This window comes from Lycium ferocissimum, chromosome 2, assembly GCF_029784015.1.
Source record: "Lycium ferocissimum isolate CSIRO_LF1 chromosome 2, AGI_CSIRO_Lferr_CH_V1, whole genome shotgun sequence".
NCBI lineage: Eukaryota > Viridiplantae > Streptophyta > Magnoliopsida > Solanales > Solanaceae > Lycium > Lycium ferocissimum.
Window position 1 is genome coordinate 1518069 of NC_081343.1, and position 16870 is coordinate 1534938.

A 16870-nucleotide genomic window follows, 5' to 3' on the forward strand; every position below is an offset into this window, starting at 1 on the left:
GTAACAATACATCGAAGAGAGACATGAATTGAAAACTGGGAAGATTAAATTTTATCAAAATTGGAGCCTAAAATGAAGGGATACAATGGTTGGCTTAAATTGCTACAAAATGAGAAAGTATAGTTAAGTTCGATAATTGTTTGAAAATGTTTATTAAAAATATAATTCGTGCTCGAAAATCGTCATATGGTATAAAATTTCCTGTACCAGCTGAACTTATTATCACAACTAATTCTGTTCGGCACAACTTGTTAAGTATTGCAGAGCGCAAAAGGCAGCACATGCCTTCCGGTTGCAATGCTATAGAAAATGCAAAAAATATCATCTGATGAGTGTTTGATCTTGCAAATTCCTTCAGTACTTCAATGTCCACATCATTAAACTCTTTTATTACGAATACGATACTTGTTAAATAATCTTTAGATTACGTCTACATAATTTCTAGTAACTAGTAACGTGATACTGAAAAATTAGCATGAAACTGAAAGAATATTGAATATAAAAAATAATCAATAGCAATCAACACAGAATCTATTATTCCAATAAATTAATTCATCTTATGTACCTAATTCAATCTTTTTTTTTCCCTGTCTCCTTACTACTCACCCACCAATACAACATGTTCATTATATATTACTGAAAAATAGGAAAACAGCGAAAGGAACAAACATTACACAGCTAGCTAGCTAGAGAAAGTAGTAATTAGTATTTGTTGTTGAGAGGAGTTTGATGACGCCTGGAGAGGTTGACTTGTAGTCCATACTTGAGGTACATAGTGAGAGCCATTTTGGGCATAACTGGATGGCCTTCCACTACCTTGACATGGTAACGGTAGAGGATGGATGCAGCGGCGAATTTCATCTGATAGTAAGCGAAATCTTTGCCTAAGCAAAGGCGAGGTCCTCCGTTGAAGGCAGTGAAGCGGTAGGCAGATTCACTCATGTACCGCCCATCTTTCAGCCACCTCTCTGGTCTGTATTCTCTGCAATCTTTACCCCATATCCCTTCCATTCTTCCCATTGCGTAGATTGCATACACTACCTTTGTTCCCTTCTTCAATACCGTTCCATCTGGGAAAACATCGTCTTCAACAACCTAGATAACAATCCAAAAGATCCAATGAGCAAAGGATATATATATATATATATATATATATATATATATATATATATATATATATAAAATGTTGAATAGAAAAAGCTGGTGCTACTTCTCAAGAAAGGAGGACTTCATTGAGGTTTATTATGGAACATGTCTTCAAACTCGATGCAAATTGATGATGCGGCTACAAAAAAAATTGGTAATTTGTGGAGGTTGAAAGTTGTAATTCCCGGAGGTTTTAAGCTCCACTAGCAAATAGTGGAGGCTAAAACCTCCGCGAATTGCAACTTTCAACCTCCATAAATTACCTCCTTTTTTGTAGGGCGGGTGATTTGCTCGTCTCCTTAACTGATTTAAATTAGTTAATAAGTATCAAATTGCTGAAAAGCACTTTTAAGGGTCGTTAAAACTGATAATTTTAAAAAGTAGTTACGTCTTTAGGTAGAAGTGTTGAAACTAGACACGAGATTATATGCTTTCTGGATTCTTTTGGATGCATGGAAGAAGTGATGCATTAGTTTACCCGGGCTACATAATTCTTATCAGACACTCCTATCGGAAGAAAGAGCATTATATGTTTGAACTTCATCTTAGTTATAGATTTTCTCATTCTAGCTAGTTCTTAATTTGAACATGACGTATGGTACAATTTCGATTTCCTTTTATTTAATAAAACAAACCAATAGGCCAGCCCTGTTGGTATATTAATTGAAAAAAAAAAAGTGTTGAAAATGATAATATTCTTAAAAATAAAGTGGGAATTTTGGCAACTAAGCTTTGTATTTGCTTAATTATAAAATGTCCTAAGAAGATGGGGAAGACCCATATAGTGAGAAAGATGAGGGAAGGACTCGGTGAACCTGTAGGATACTACAAGGTAACAACAAGCTTTTCTTGTTTTCAATTTCTTGTGGCTTTTTTCTTTCTGTTTTTTGTTTTCTTGGGTAATTGCTTTGCTATTGTTCCAAAGACCTTAAATTAGTCCTTACTTAGAATCCCGACATGTTAGTTACGTTCAAGTTTAGTTTTTATAATTGACTTTAATGACGCATGGGGAACAGCATGTATTAATGTTTCTAATCTTGGAACTTTGATGCCCAATTAATCAGATGACATTTTCAAGAAGCCATACCTCTTTTTCTTAAAACACTAATATCTCATTTCCACCAACAAATGGTCAGCACAGTTGAACTAATTAAAGAACCTAACAAAACTTCTCCTCTACTGGTCAAAACAGAAAAAAGAAAAAAAACACCTCTTCTCTAAAGAGGAATATTAAGACTTACGTAATTTTGCTTAAAATTGGGCTATCGACAATCTTAGTTTTGAAGTTATATGATCTAATTTATTTTTAATTGAAGTTGTTTTTCTTCTTCAAATGTAAATATCTACTCCCTCCATTCACTTTTATTTGTCTATTATTCCAAAAATATATTTTTTACTTTTACTTGTCCACTTTCGCATATCAAGAGAAAAATAATTTGTTTTTCCTGTTCTACCCTTAACATTTATTACTCATTTCAAATCTAATACAATAATTAATATGGGTATCATGGTAAAATATGCACTTCATTTATTATTTTTTAAGAGATGTGCAAAGTTCATAGTGGACAAGTAAAAGTGAAAGGAGGGAATAATTTAACAAATGAAAGTATGAGTTATTTTATGTTGAAGATAGAATTTTTTTTACCTCTTTGTGATCAACTGGCACAGAAGGGTACAATCTGAGAGCCTCAGAAAGAGCAGCTTGTAGATACTCCATTTTCTTGATCTCTTGTGGCTTGAAAATCAATGGACTTTCATTAATAGCATCCTCCCTTTCATTTAAAATCTTAGAAATCTCAGCCAAAATCCTTTCTTCAACCTCAGGACTACTATTCAAGAGCCAGAAAAACCAGCTTAATGCCACTGAAGAAGTGTCTCTTCCAGCTAGAATGAAGTTCACACATATATCTCTCAAGAACTTATCCGAAAACGGCCCTCCTTGTTCATCTCTTAACCCCATGAACACTGTTAAAAGATCTGATCTTTGCTTTCCATCTTCTGATGAGGCTAAAGAAAGCTCTTTCTTTCTTGTTCTGATTACTTCATCAGCAAATTCATCCACTTTTTTCAACGAATGCTTCAGCGTCTTCTCTGTTCCTAACCCGAGGCACCTCATGGTTTTCCAGACAAGCGTAGGAGTGACAAACCGGAGAATGGTTGCCTCAGTTGCTGATTCGAAAGCTTTGGCAAATGGAATTTCTGGTAATCCAGGGTGGAGACAACCTGGATCAACCCCGAAAGCAATCATGCAGACGTTATCAAACGTGAGCCTAAGGAGAACATCTTGAAGATCAATGGGGATTGATTGCTTGATTGAATCTTCCAACACGGGTAAAAGCCTAGAATGAACAAGCTCTAACAAGGAATCTGTTGTCATATTCCTAAACTTAGCAGAATGGAACTCAATGCTGGCTGTTTTCCGCTGTTTCTGCCAAATCTCATCATCTGCACTGAATATTCCATCTCCAAGGAGATCTCTAACAGTGCTCCGAAAGTAGTCTCCTTTCGGGAAATTTGAGAACTTTGTCTTGAGAAGATACTCAAGATTCCGTGGATCAGATGTCACCACGCAGTTGAGGTTGGTAAACCATGGACCTCGGAACGTAAACGTCCCGTTCATCCGGCAGAGAACATCAGAAATCCACTCATACATGTCTTTCCGTAGTCCGAAAATCAAAGAAGGCAACATCCCTACCAATGGCCAGTTTGGTAATCCTTGTTTTTTCCCTTGCCTTAAAGAATGTATAGCGACGAAAACAACAACGGCTAGGAATATTTCCATCATTTGTATCTCTGGCAAGAGAAACAAACTTCTCGATAGACCGTTCGAGTTGAAATGTTGTGCAAAGAAGGATGAAGATGATGAGGAGGAAGAGGAATAAGTCATGTTAATGGTGCTAAGTGAAATATTCATGATATTGAGATGATAGGAAATGTTGTAGTTATGCATGGACTGGTTGTTTTGGTGTGATTCTACTGCTAGAAATATAGGAGGTGTTTTCTTGGCGTGCTAAAGTTTGTACAACCAGCAGTTTTGATTTGGTGAGCTGAAAATGGGAAGAGGTTATTTTCTCATGTTGTGTCTTCACAATATGTGGTTCGATTTCAGTCACTTTTCTTGTAAAACAGGGTTTTGATCAAGAATCAATTTTAAGGGAGGGGAAATAAGGACGTGTCTGTCTTATTAAAAAGCTTATGGGGTTGACCATACTTGGAACGTTTTTGCTACAGAGTGGGTGAGATAGTTAACCTAAGTACAACAATTTTTTAGCACTTGGCACACGTTTTGCCAATTTTTTGGGGTTCTCATTTTTCTTTTGTGGGCTAATGTATACAAATTCCAATTTAAGTGGCGGTTTAGCTACAAAAACTTTTTGGTTTTGTGTTCACCCTTTTGTAATGGTGACACGTGGAATCTGTTTTTTTTTTTTGGGGTTAGTTTTTGGGCTATTATCGACGTGTGTAGCTGAGCTAGCAGTATTCGGACCCGGAGCAGGTTTGTTTTTGAATGGGATAAGACAACATTCTGCTCCTAACTTTGTCAAAAGGGCTTTATGTGTGCCTTACCTTTTCGGGGGTCCTATTACCTCCTGCACTTTTTTAAAACGGAATAATTACCACCCTAAGCGCTGACGTGGCAAGGAGAGTGTATTTCACTCTCTTTGGGAGAATGAGAAACATAAAATCTGACACGTGTCATTTTTTAATTAGGTACTTCACATTTAATTACACCTAATTAATTATCATTAAAGCTTAAAGTTTTTTTCTAAAATGATTTTTTTTTTTAAATGTGGAAAACTTGTTATTTTTTTTCTATCTAAGAAAAAAAATCTAGTTTTTCAGATTTAGTTTAGAAAAACCGGTTTTCCACATTTTAAAAAAATAGTTAATTTTTCCAAATTCTTATAACAATTCAGTTTTTTCACATTTTGACAAGAAAAAACACTTTCTCTAGATTTTTTTTTAAAAAATAATCCATATTTTATTTGAAAAACAAAAGTGTCCTAAAATAATGAAATTATGAAAATCTAGACTTTTGAGACATTTAGAAAAACATCCATGTTTTCAGATTTGTTTTTATTTTTTATTTTTAAAAAGGGGTTTTAAAAAAATCAAATTTTCAATTTAAAAAAAAAAGAAAATTCAATGTTTCAAATTATTTAAAAAATTGTCACGTAAGCGAAAAGAATTATTAAAAAATAGAAAACAAATAAATATGCATGTGGCAAGGAGAGTGTATGTCACTCTCCCATTAGAGAGTAGATATCCAGTTAACTATTCAGTTTCAGTTTTTAAATTGTTCGGGGAGTAATAGGATCCCTGAAAAAGTAAGGTGTGTCGTAGCAACTGCGGCCAAAGTTGGGGTGGGGGGGTGGGATAGTGCCTTATCCTTTTTGAATCGGACTCTACACACTTCTTGTTATAAATATATCTAAATAGTAATATGTAATATTAAAAGAAAATTTTCTACTGTATAGAAAAGGAAATTTTCTAGGTGTAGATTTTGATGAGAAAAAAATAAAATAAAAAAAATAAAACGAACACTTGAATAGAGGGAATTTCTTTTTTTTTTTTTTTTTTTTTTGAAGATATATATGAAGGCCTTGAATATACGAACCTTACCGCTCCACAACCATTCACAATTCTAAATAGGGAAAGGGCCAAATATACCCTTCGTTATACTTTGGGTCCAATATACCCCTGCCGTTATACTATTGGTTAAGATATACTCCTCCTTCCTTGATTTTGTCCAAGGTGGACATTCAATCCTACGTGATAATGACATTTGATGAGGTGGGTGCCATATGGTAGGCCACCCCAGCGCCCCTAACACATTTTGCCTCTCTCATCTATTTGTTTTTCCGCCACTAAATTTTTTTCCCCCTCCACCACTATTGACAAATTTAAAACCTTACAACAAATATTACCGTAGATCAGACGGTAGGCCGGGCCTCTGATTCCTTGTTTTCTAAAGTGTTTTTCAAACTTCCATGGAATGTAAATCACTGAGAATATGAACTTGAAAACGAATATCACGGGAAGTAGCAAAGTTGCAAGAATTAAGAGATACAGAGTGAAGTTGAGCTTAAAATTGGGATTTGGAAAATTATCATTTTATCGTAGAAATGCATAATAGTGGGTGATAACTGATAATTAACTAATTCTTAAAGGCTGCCGGCGGAAGAGATCAAACAAAAAGGAATAATTAGTAAATCTGTCTACATGATTTTGGCATATTTTTTGTCTAATTAACTAGGCCATTCTCGAAGAGGTTACTAAATTTAATCCTTTTTACTAACTGTTTAACGAAAATGTTTGCTGTAAGGTTTAAAATTTGTCAATGGTGGTGGAGGGGAAGAAAAAAATTAGTAGTGGAAGAACAAATAGAGGAGAGAGGCAAAATGGGTTAGGGGCGCTGAGGTGGCCTGCCATGTGACACCCACCTCATCAAATGTATTGCCACGTAAGATTGGATGTCTACCTTGGATAAACTTAACGAAGGAGGGGTATATTTGAACCAATAGTATAACTGTAGGGGTATATTTGAACCCAAAGTATAAAGAAGAGTACATATGACCCTTTTCCAATAGTACAGAATATATTTGGCCCTTTTCCATTCAAAATATGAATCACTCAGGAAATGAGTTATCATCTAATTATATACGTGTGCCCTGTGAAAATTTTAGTAATCTTGTGTAATCATTTAAATTTTATTTGAATTTAAAATTCACAAAATAATTTGGACATATTAAATGTAAGATATATTAGCCGAAAATAGATAGTAATATAATTGAATTAATTATTTAAATACAATAAATATGAATTTAATAGAAGTCATCTTATCCTAGAGGTCCAGATTGGTGCACGTGACGAATGTCGTGTCATGCCAACTCAAGTGAAGAGCCAATAAGATCATGTCATATGTCCAAATGATAACATGTCTAGTAAAATCAAAGCCAACGAAAATGTGCCACGTGTACAATTGATATACTCCGATTAATCAAATATTGTTACGTCAAGTATAATCTGATTGATAGAAAAGAGTTTGTCGTCAAGCAAACTCTTCCAAACTACAACTATAAATGTGAGTTCTCGTAATTCAGAAAAGACACGAGAATTGTAACAAGAAGCCAGACATAGCTCGTAAATCAAACGCTACAAGTTTCTTTTCAAGCTGCGAGCATTCAAGCATTTCTCTACAAGTTTCAAGTACTCGAAGATCAAGAACAGAGGCAAATCAAATACCAAGGCGTTCAAGATCAAATTTAACGAAGACAAACCAGATACCAAGACGTTCAAGATCAAAGTTATTTGTTCATGGGATAAATATTGTTCATGGCGGTCATCAAAACGTTCATTACGATTAATTAAATTCACTTCCAAGATCAAATCTGTCAAGTTCAAAATCAAGCTCAACGGCTCTTGAATTCATTTTTGAAAAGAAGAATTAGAGGATTCACAGAGATTACAACCCTTGTTATAGTGAAGTAAAATACTACGGTAGTTACTATATTTCTCGATGCAAATTTTATTATCTATATTGATGCTTGAAAATTCATCGAAACATTTTTTTGATATGTTAATATCATTATTAATTTTTAGTATATCTTTTTTTTTTTTTAATAAATATTTCTCTTCCATCATACAAAAACCATGCAAAACAAAAAAATTACTTTAGTACCATCATTCATACTATAACCCTTATATGTAGCTTTATTTATGAGTTACAAGTCAATTAAATGCTTGATTTTCTTGAAAATTTTACTTCATTAGGAGGTAGGGGTGTTATATGGGCGGGTTAGGTTAAATTTAGGAGGGTTAAAATGAATTGGGTTAATAAATAGACGGACCACTAACCCATCCAAATATTACTTGAAATGAATGTGTTGCGTCAAGATGGGCTAAACAATGGGTCAACCATACCAACCTAACTCTTACCGAATTTTAGTTTCTTTTTCTTATTTATTTTATAATTTGTTTAATTACAATTTTTTTTTGTTATATATAATACATCAAACAAAGAGAATCATTTTAAATATTTTGACAAGTCTTCTCATGGGTCAATTTGGGAAAATAATCAGCCCAAATTTTAGATGAGCTAAATTAGGCGGGTCAAAATGAGGTGATTTACAAGAATGGCCTTGGAGGTGGGCGATCTTGAACTTTTAATACTATTTGCCTAATAATACATAAAAACCCCCCCAACGTATACTCAGATTAATTATGACGCACCCAACCTTTGCGGGCGACCTATTACGCCCTGGCCTTAGTTTTTCTGTATTTTTGTACTTTTTTTGGCTGACATGGCACAATCAAAATTTGAAGCCCAGTTTCACAGTGGAGAGTGTTGCACACTCTCCGCCACATTGGCGCCACGTCAGTGCCGCGTCACTGCCACGTCCCACGTCACTGCCACCTCGTCTTCTTCTTCTTCATCATCATCATTTCAAGAAATCAATTAACCCATTTTCCTCCATTAACATACACATTTTCAATTTCATCATCAATCATAAAAAACTTATTTTCAAGAAATCAACCAACCCATATTCTTCCTCCATTAACAAAATCAACCAACCCATTTTCTTCCTCCATTAACACACACACACATTCAACCCATTTTCTTCCTTCATTAACACACACACATTTAACCCATTTTCTTCCTCCACAAAATTATTCGAACTCGAACGGAACCAGCTCTTTTTATTACAACATGTTATTCACTGCAACAATATGAAATGTAAAGAACTTAAATTTCCAGCTCTTTTTTCTTTAACAAGACCAATTCTACCCATCAAACAACATACTTGAAATTAAAGAGAAAACAAAAGGTGGTTATGAAAAAACAAACCTTTATATGGATGAACAGAGTCACAAGAAATGGAACCCAAATTTTGGCAACAAAAAATCCAGCTAAATTAGACGAGATATTATCTGTTATACAACAAATAAAAAATTTCAAAAATTCGTAAATGGAAATGAAACAGAGGTAATGAAGGACGAAAATAGTTGCAGATCTATATATAAACTACCGGAAAAAAATGGAAATTGCTTTAACTTGATGACAACTGAAAATGGAGAGACAAGTTACGAATCTGAGAAAGTTTATTATTAATTGCGTGGACTGGTTGCCCTTCAATATGTGTGTGTTAATGGAGAAAGAAAATAGGTTGAAGGTGTGTGTTAATGGAGGAAGAAAATGGGTTGGTTGATTTCTTGAAATGATATTTATGATTGATGATGAAATTGAATGTGTGTGTGTTAATCGAGGAAGAAAATGGGTTGAATGTGTGTGTTAATGGAGGAAGAAAATAGGTTTGTTGATTTTGTTAATGGAGGAAGAATATGGGTTGGTTGATTTCTTGAAAATAAACTTTTTATGATTGATGATGAAATTGAATACGTGTGTGTTAATGGAGGAAAATGGGTTGATTGATTTCTTGAGATGATGATGATGAAGAAGAAGAAGAAGACGATGTGGCAGTGACATGGCGGTGACGTGGCACTGACGTGGCGCCAATGTGGCGGAGAGTGTGCAACACTCTCCACTGTGCAACTGGGCTTCAAATTTTGATTGTGCCATGTCAGCCGAAAAAAGTACAAAAATACAGAAAAAATAAGGCTAGGGGGGTAATAGGTCGCCCGCAAAGGTTGGGTGCGTCATAATTAATCCAAATATACGTTGGGGGGGGGGGGGGGTTATGTATTTTCCCTGCAAAACTTCAAGTTTAATAAGTTTTTCCCCATAAGCAACACTTTTGACCATGAAGGTTTGCCCGTGAAGCAAGCAGGTGTCAAAAGTGTTAGGGTTTTGCCCTGATTTTCTTACAATATTTGAGCTTTACTTTTCTCTTGAAGGAAAGTCAAAGTATAACCATAATTTACTTTTTCTGAAAGGAAAATATAATTCTCTTCCATACTTGGCTAGTCCTTTTCTTGGAGGAAAGGGTTTGGACCTCTATAAATTGAAGAATCCCTTTCATACAACAGAAGACAATAGCATCCACAATGTAGTTACTAAAGAGTCTTGTTTATGGGGAGATGATTCTCTCCATAATTTTTAATGCTTTCTTTTAAATTAGGTTTTTAATATGTAGGTCTCTTGACCAAACCATATTACAATATTATGCTTTTTCGTATATTTTCTTTGTTGTCTGATATATCATCGTTTAAGGTTTGCAAATTATTAGCTTCCATATGACGGACTGATTATTTCGATCCCAACAAAAAGTTCAAGATCTTTAAGTGTAATTCTTGATCAAAATGGACTGGACTAAGAAATAGACAGATTATTAACCCCTCCAAATTTGAACGAGTTGAATAAATTATATTTTTACAGGCTAATTTTGTCTATTTGGAGAATATTATTGAAAAGCAAGAGTTGCATTATAAAATTTTTGTAAGAGTTCAACACATTCTTTAACATCTTCCCAATCGGTAATATTTAACCAATCATCACTATTTGTATTAAAATGGTGGTGAACTTGTTGTATGGGAATCCTATACTCATATGCTTGTTGTCACATAATGTAAGTATAGTTCCACTTAGTCTCAACTTCTACTTGAATTTTCCTATGTCTAAGGCCATTTTCCACACAAGAATTCTTAAAATCTCTCAGTTTTGCCCTATTAGCATTACAAAAAATAAACGCAACCGCATTTCTAACTTTTTAAATAGAATCTTCAAAACACTCAAGACCATCTTTAACAATTAAGTTTAAAATGTGACAACTACATCTCACATGAAAAATATTTTTAAGCGGAGTGTTTAATTCCCTTTTTAAAAGACCAATCGCCTTTGTATTATTAGAAGCATTATCTAAAGCAATACAAAGTGTTTTTCTATAAATGTTAAAAAATCTCATAATAGTAGACATTGAATCCGCTAAAATTTTTCCATCGTGACGACCTTTCCCTTCATCATATAAAAATGCTATAATTCTTTTTTGCATCACCCAATTATCATCAACCCAATGACATGTAATAGCAAAAAAATCTAACTTGTTAAGAGTAAGACCCAAATCGGCGGTAAGAGAAACATTACAATTTATAGAATTAAATACATGGCGCAAATAAAATCTATATTTTTTATACAAATCTATAACATCCGCTCTACAAGTACTTCTAGGAATACCCTCAAATAACGGATTATCACAACGTTGAATATAAGTAGCATACCCCAAACCCGAAGGAAAGGAAAATGGTAGAGCATCAACAACAACCGTTTTAGCTATTTCTACACGCTTTTTTTTCTTGTCATACTTAAAATTTTTACCGGTTCGTGGGTCTATCGTCATTTGAATACCCCCCATATTTGAACCCGTTTGCTCTCCCCAAACATCTATATGTTTAACTTTCATATGACTATTTAGTGTACCCGTTCCACCATCTTTATTAGTTTGTTGCCTAAAAGCAAATACTTGTCCACATATGGTACATTTAGCTGTTTGGCTTTCCTTATTCTTAGTCATAAATTTTCAAATTTTAGCGGTTGGCTTACGAGTTCTTGGCGGTTTGTCTTGTGTATGTGATTGTGCAGGACCTGTATCTCTTATGGGATTTTCAGGGGCTTGTGTTTCATCATCATCATCAATTTCATTAAAAGTGTCGGTATAATGTTGTTGCATTGCCTCATGATCTAAAAGTGGATTATTTCCACCAACATCAATACCTAAATTAGGTGTTTCGTTCACAAATGTTTCCTTATTAAACCCACCCCTAACAATACCACTACTACCGGCACCACGTCTAAATCTCTTCGCCATTATTAAATAGAATTAATTTAAATCACACTCAAATAAATCACAAGAAAAAAAATTGCAACAAATTAAATTGCTAGAATTAAATTGCGTAAATTAAATAGCGAAAAATAAAGATAGAGTTGGAACGAAGGTACCAAATTGTCGGACTAATTTCCAACAAAGTGAAGGCGGCTAGAATTGCAAATCCACCAAAGCTACTTCGGATTGTTGCAAAATCACCAACTCCACCAACAATATTATAATTGCAAAATTAATAATTGAAACTAGAATAAAACTTTATAATATTTAATTGAGAGAAATTTAAAGTGGCTAATTGTTGCAAAGTAACTATAATTGAGAGAAAGAGAAGAGTGAATTGGTGTGGATTAAAATGAAAATGGAGAGGGGTTTATATAGGGGTGGGGGATGGGTTAAAGTGTTAAAAAAAAAAAAAGGTTGGGGGGGGGGGGGGGTTGGGGGGCCAAAAGGGGAGTTTGGAACCATTTGCCAACGGTCATTTTTGCAAATGGACCGTTGGCCAACGGTCTAGCCCTTTTATCCAACGACTAAATTTAAAAAAAAAAAAGATATTTAATTTTGACCGGTTTAACCGGTCCGGTGCCGGTTTAACCGGTTCCGGTCCCAAAAAATCAAAACCGATCCGGTAGGTTTTAAACGGTCAACCGGAACCGGTCCGATTCTGGTTCCGGTTCCGATTTTATCGGTACCGTTACCGGTTGCCAGGCTCACTTAACATCATGAATTCTCTGTAATACTATATTTATATACTGACTAATCTATTTAGTAATCCTACTTTACGTACTCCCTCAGCCTTTTGGCTTTAGAGAACGACACCACATTTTCCGTGACCCAAAGTCAGCCGTCAAATTGGAATAATTACTGCCGTCACTTGCCGAAGTATACAAAAATGTAAAAATGAGATAATAGGGAAATTAGTATTTTTAATCCCTGTATTATTGCATTATTTCTATTTTAGTCCTTGTGATATATATAATTAAGCACATTTAACCTTTAATTAGGTAATGTGTGTGATTTTAGTCCTTATACTAACAAAAATTAATGGATTGTTGAATATTAGAAGTCGTTATCAAATACATTTTCGTCGCTTATTTAGATTTTCTGCCTATCTTATGTTATTTCTGCAAGGAAAAGTATTGGCTCACCAGAAAATACGTGAAATCAATTTCTCATTTATCAAACGCACACCACTTTGTAAAAGATGATTTTATAGCAAAATTTCTGCTAATCAAAACATATCCAATGAAGTATTTCTTTAAAATACCTCCCGTTAATCATTTAATTTCTTTTAAATAAGGTTTTCATTTGTAGGTATTAGGTTTCTGGAGGAAAAAGAAAAGAAGACATATTTCTTAGAGTTAAAGAATATATATATATATATATATATATATATATATATATATATATATATATATATATATATATATATATATATATATATATATATCAACCAATTGTAAACATCTCGAGATAGATTATTGGTTGTTTAACGACTATATAAAGGCTGGAAAAGAAAAAAAAATTAGGTGAGCATGACAAATTGTAAGTATGAAATAAGAATCACGAACTTATTTTTCTTGTTTAACTAAAATAAGTTATAGGTAAGATGGTTATTTTAGAGGATTCTATCATGCAGCCACTTATTGCCTCTCTGAAATAACAAAAATACTGAGATGTAAAAACATCAGTTTCCAATAATCATTCTTTACGTCTTGTTAAGGGCAGCACACATATGTTTCTCGTCTCTCTTGTCCTAGGTTATCCAACTTTTAAGACATTCCTCATTTTCAGTTTTACTGAATTGGGTTATCTTTGATGTTTTTTTGACTTTAATGTCGTATAGTTAAGGATTTCTTACGCTAATAATGCAACTCACTTTGTCTTACCAACTTTATAATGTGATAAATTAAGGCTCTCAACTTAAAATTAGAATCTTTGGTTCATAAGAGTTATCAATTTCACCAATTACTCTGTAATTATTTTATTTATATATCGTTCTTAATCCAAGTGACACCAAATTTAATACATTATACTAATCCAGCAAATATAGTTTTTTCTTTATTATTATTATTATTATTTTTTTATTTTTTATTACATCCTTTTTGAAATATATGGGGATTGTGGAAAAAATTAACGGTATCTCAAAAGAGAATGTCCCTCGTTGGTTCGGAAGGGCTCATTCTTCACGTTATATATTCTTCTAATTGACTAGTAAAAAGAAAGAAAAAGAAATTGAGCTTGCCCGCAGAAGAGTTGGTTTGCAGAGCAAAATGGGTTGATCCCTCGCTCCTCATCCCATGCACATGAAACATCCGAGGCCAGTTTCAAACTACCTTTTGGGACATTTTTTATTTATTTTTAAAACAACTTATTATTTCATTTTGCCTTACCTTGATAAGCCATTTGTTAAGAATTGCACATCAGTCGGTTAAAGGATAGATAGTCTCCTTATATGGATTTGGGCAATCCTCCCTCATGAGCTAGCTTTTGGGGTTGAGTTAGGCCGAAGATCCATTCTTTACATAAAGATCAGAGCCATGCCCGCTTAATTCATTATTTTCAATGTTGGGCCTCCATATTAAAAATTATATTCATTATTTTCAATGTTGGGCCTCCATATTAAAAATTATACTCATACCAGATGTCCTACCAAGCCCCTACTGTTACCTATATATAACGAGTTCTATTGTATTTACACGAACTCAACGAAAAAATACCTATACACCGATCTTTTTAGAGGTAATAATTTTCATGTCTTTTAGTATCATATTTTCCTGCAATTATATGCGCGAATGTGATGGTTAATAAATTTGCCCACATATTTATTAGCTTTAATTTTTGTTTGTATTTATGCATGCTAGGAAGGGATATGTGTTGATTTAAAGATTGAAAGGGCGCAGGAATATAATGTCCGTTCTCGATCTTCTTTCTTGATTGTTTGTTCATGTGGTTTTTCTTATTTCTTATAGTTGGGATTGTTTCTAAGCTAATTTCATATATTTGTCACAACAAGAGAATATTTGAAAAGAAAAATATAAATTTATTAATTAGTGGAGAATAGTTCTTGACTTCTCCGTAATTTACTTGTCTTTAAACAATTTTGAGTTTATTTGTTAATTTATCCCATATATTCTGGATTTCTTCTTTATATACAGATTCAGATGTCGGCTTTACGACTTGTCATACTACAAAACTGGAAGTTTTTTGTTATGATACGAACAACTAGGTTTATATTATCCTTGATAGACTATGTAAATATTCCCTTCCTTATGTATTGTAATTAGGTCCTATAATTTAGCCTAGTATCATTATACCTACTTTGTATATAAGGACTTTCATACATCAATACAGATTACGGATTGATTTCCTACATGGTATCGGACTAGGTTTCCTTCCAAAACCCTAGCCGTCCACCTCTCTCTCTCTCTCTTCCTAACCCTAACCCTAGCCGTCCCCTTTCCTCCTTCCTCTTCTCCTTCCATGGTCGACAACAAAAATTTCCATTCTGCTTTAACCGTCACGAATGTGAAATCCTTAATCCCAATCACTCTAGACATGGAAACCGGCCATTATCACGAATGGGCGACCCTTTTCAAAGTCCTAGCCCGCGTTCACTCTGTCCTCGAACACATCATACCACCCACTGACACCGCTGAACTCACCGCGTATGACGCAACAAAGACGGCTAACCTTCCACTCTGGAAACGCCTAGATGCGGTGGTCCTTCAATGGATATACGCCACCGTCTCCCATGACATTCTTACCTCTATTCTCGTGGCGGATGATGTTGCCGAGAAGGCTTGGAATCGCGTTGCTCAACTTTTCCAAGATAATAAACACTCACGGGCGGCGTACCTTGAAACTGAATTCACCACCACAAAATTGGCCGACTTCGGCTCAGTTATGGCCTATTACAATAGGCTCAAGTCTCTCACGGATCAGCCACAATGTCGGTCGCCCGTGTCCGATCAACGTCCGGTCTCGCGACTTCTCGCCGGCTTACCGGAGACGTATGCACACTTTGTCACCACCATTCAACGTAAAGATGTTTTGCCTTCTTTCTCCGGCCGTGCTCCGTACTCAAGCTCGAAGATGCGCGGCAAGAACGTGCCCGTGATTCCAACCCCGCGGCTTTACTTCGTTGATAATGATGCTCCTCTCCACCACCTCGGCGGTAACAATAATTCCGCTAACCGTCGTGATAATAATCGTGGCGGAATTCTAACCGGAACAAGGGCAAAAATAACAACAACAACGCCAACCGCGGGAGGTGGCCGCGGCGTGCGAGCCGGGATCGCCCGCACGCTGCCGTGGCCGACGGGACGCCCACCGGCCGGGGCTACTACCGGCTGCTCGGCCGCCCCGGTGAGAAGGGCCACCGCCCCCCTCGCCCGTATCCGACGAGACAAAGGATGCGCCGACCGCCACCCCGCGCGGCCGGCGCGCGTTCTTGGCGCGGGTCCTCGGCCTCGCCAGGCCTATGCCATGCACGTTCCTCTGACTCGGGATACACTCCTCACACGTGGAGGCAGCCACGCACACTCTATCCATGCATCAACCGATGACAATTGGTACATGGACACCGGGCGACTTCACACACATCGCCAACTCGGGTACTCTCACGTCTTATTTTAATTTGAGCAATAATTCTGGCATTATTGTTGGTAATGGTAGCACTATTCCAATTCGAGGTTATGGTCATACATCCTTCCCCCACCTAATGCTCAATTACGTCTCCGAAATGTCTTGCGTTCTCCAAAACTCATCAAAAACCTTGTTTCCGTACGTAAATTCACTAAGGATAATAATGTTTCTGTTGAGTTTGATCCTCTTGGGTTTTTCGTGGAAGGATTTACCGACGGGGAGCCGCCTAATGAGATGTGAGAGCACCGGGGAATTGTATCCTCTCAATGCCACGAATGGTCCACTCCACCATCCACCTTCCT

At 35.5% G+C, this 16870-nt stretch overlaps 1 protein-coding gene across 1 annotated transcript; it reads right to left on the minus strand.

The window, feature by feature from the left end:
- Window positions 1–513: 513 nt before the first annotated feature.
- On the minus strand, window positions 514–4280 carry LOC132032606 (cytochrome P450 86B1). Its single transcript, XM_059422255.1, has 2 exons — window positions 2792–4280; window positions 514–1095 (listed from the first exon to the last, which is right to left on the minus strand). The coding sequence occupies exons 1-2, from the start codon at window positions 4094–4096 to the stop codon at window positions 703–705; spliced, it is 1698 nt and encodes a 565-aa protein (XP_059278238.1). The 5' UTR covers window positions 4097–4280; the 3' UTR covers window positions 514–702.
- Window positions 4281–16870: the final 12590 nt, after the last annotated feature.

Excerpts from the sequence above, each read along its gene's own strand:
- LOC132032606 (XM_059422255.1), bottom strand. The coding sequence starts at position 4,096 with ATGCATAACTACAACATTTCCTATCATCTCAATATCATGAATATTTCA. Across the intron at positions 1,096-2,791 it reads TGCCAGTTGATCACAAAGAG|GTTGTTGAAGACGATGTTTT; the intron begins GTAAAAAAAATT and ends ATTGTTATCTAG.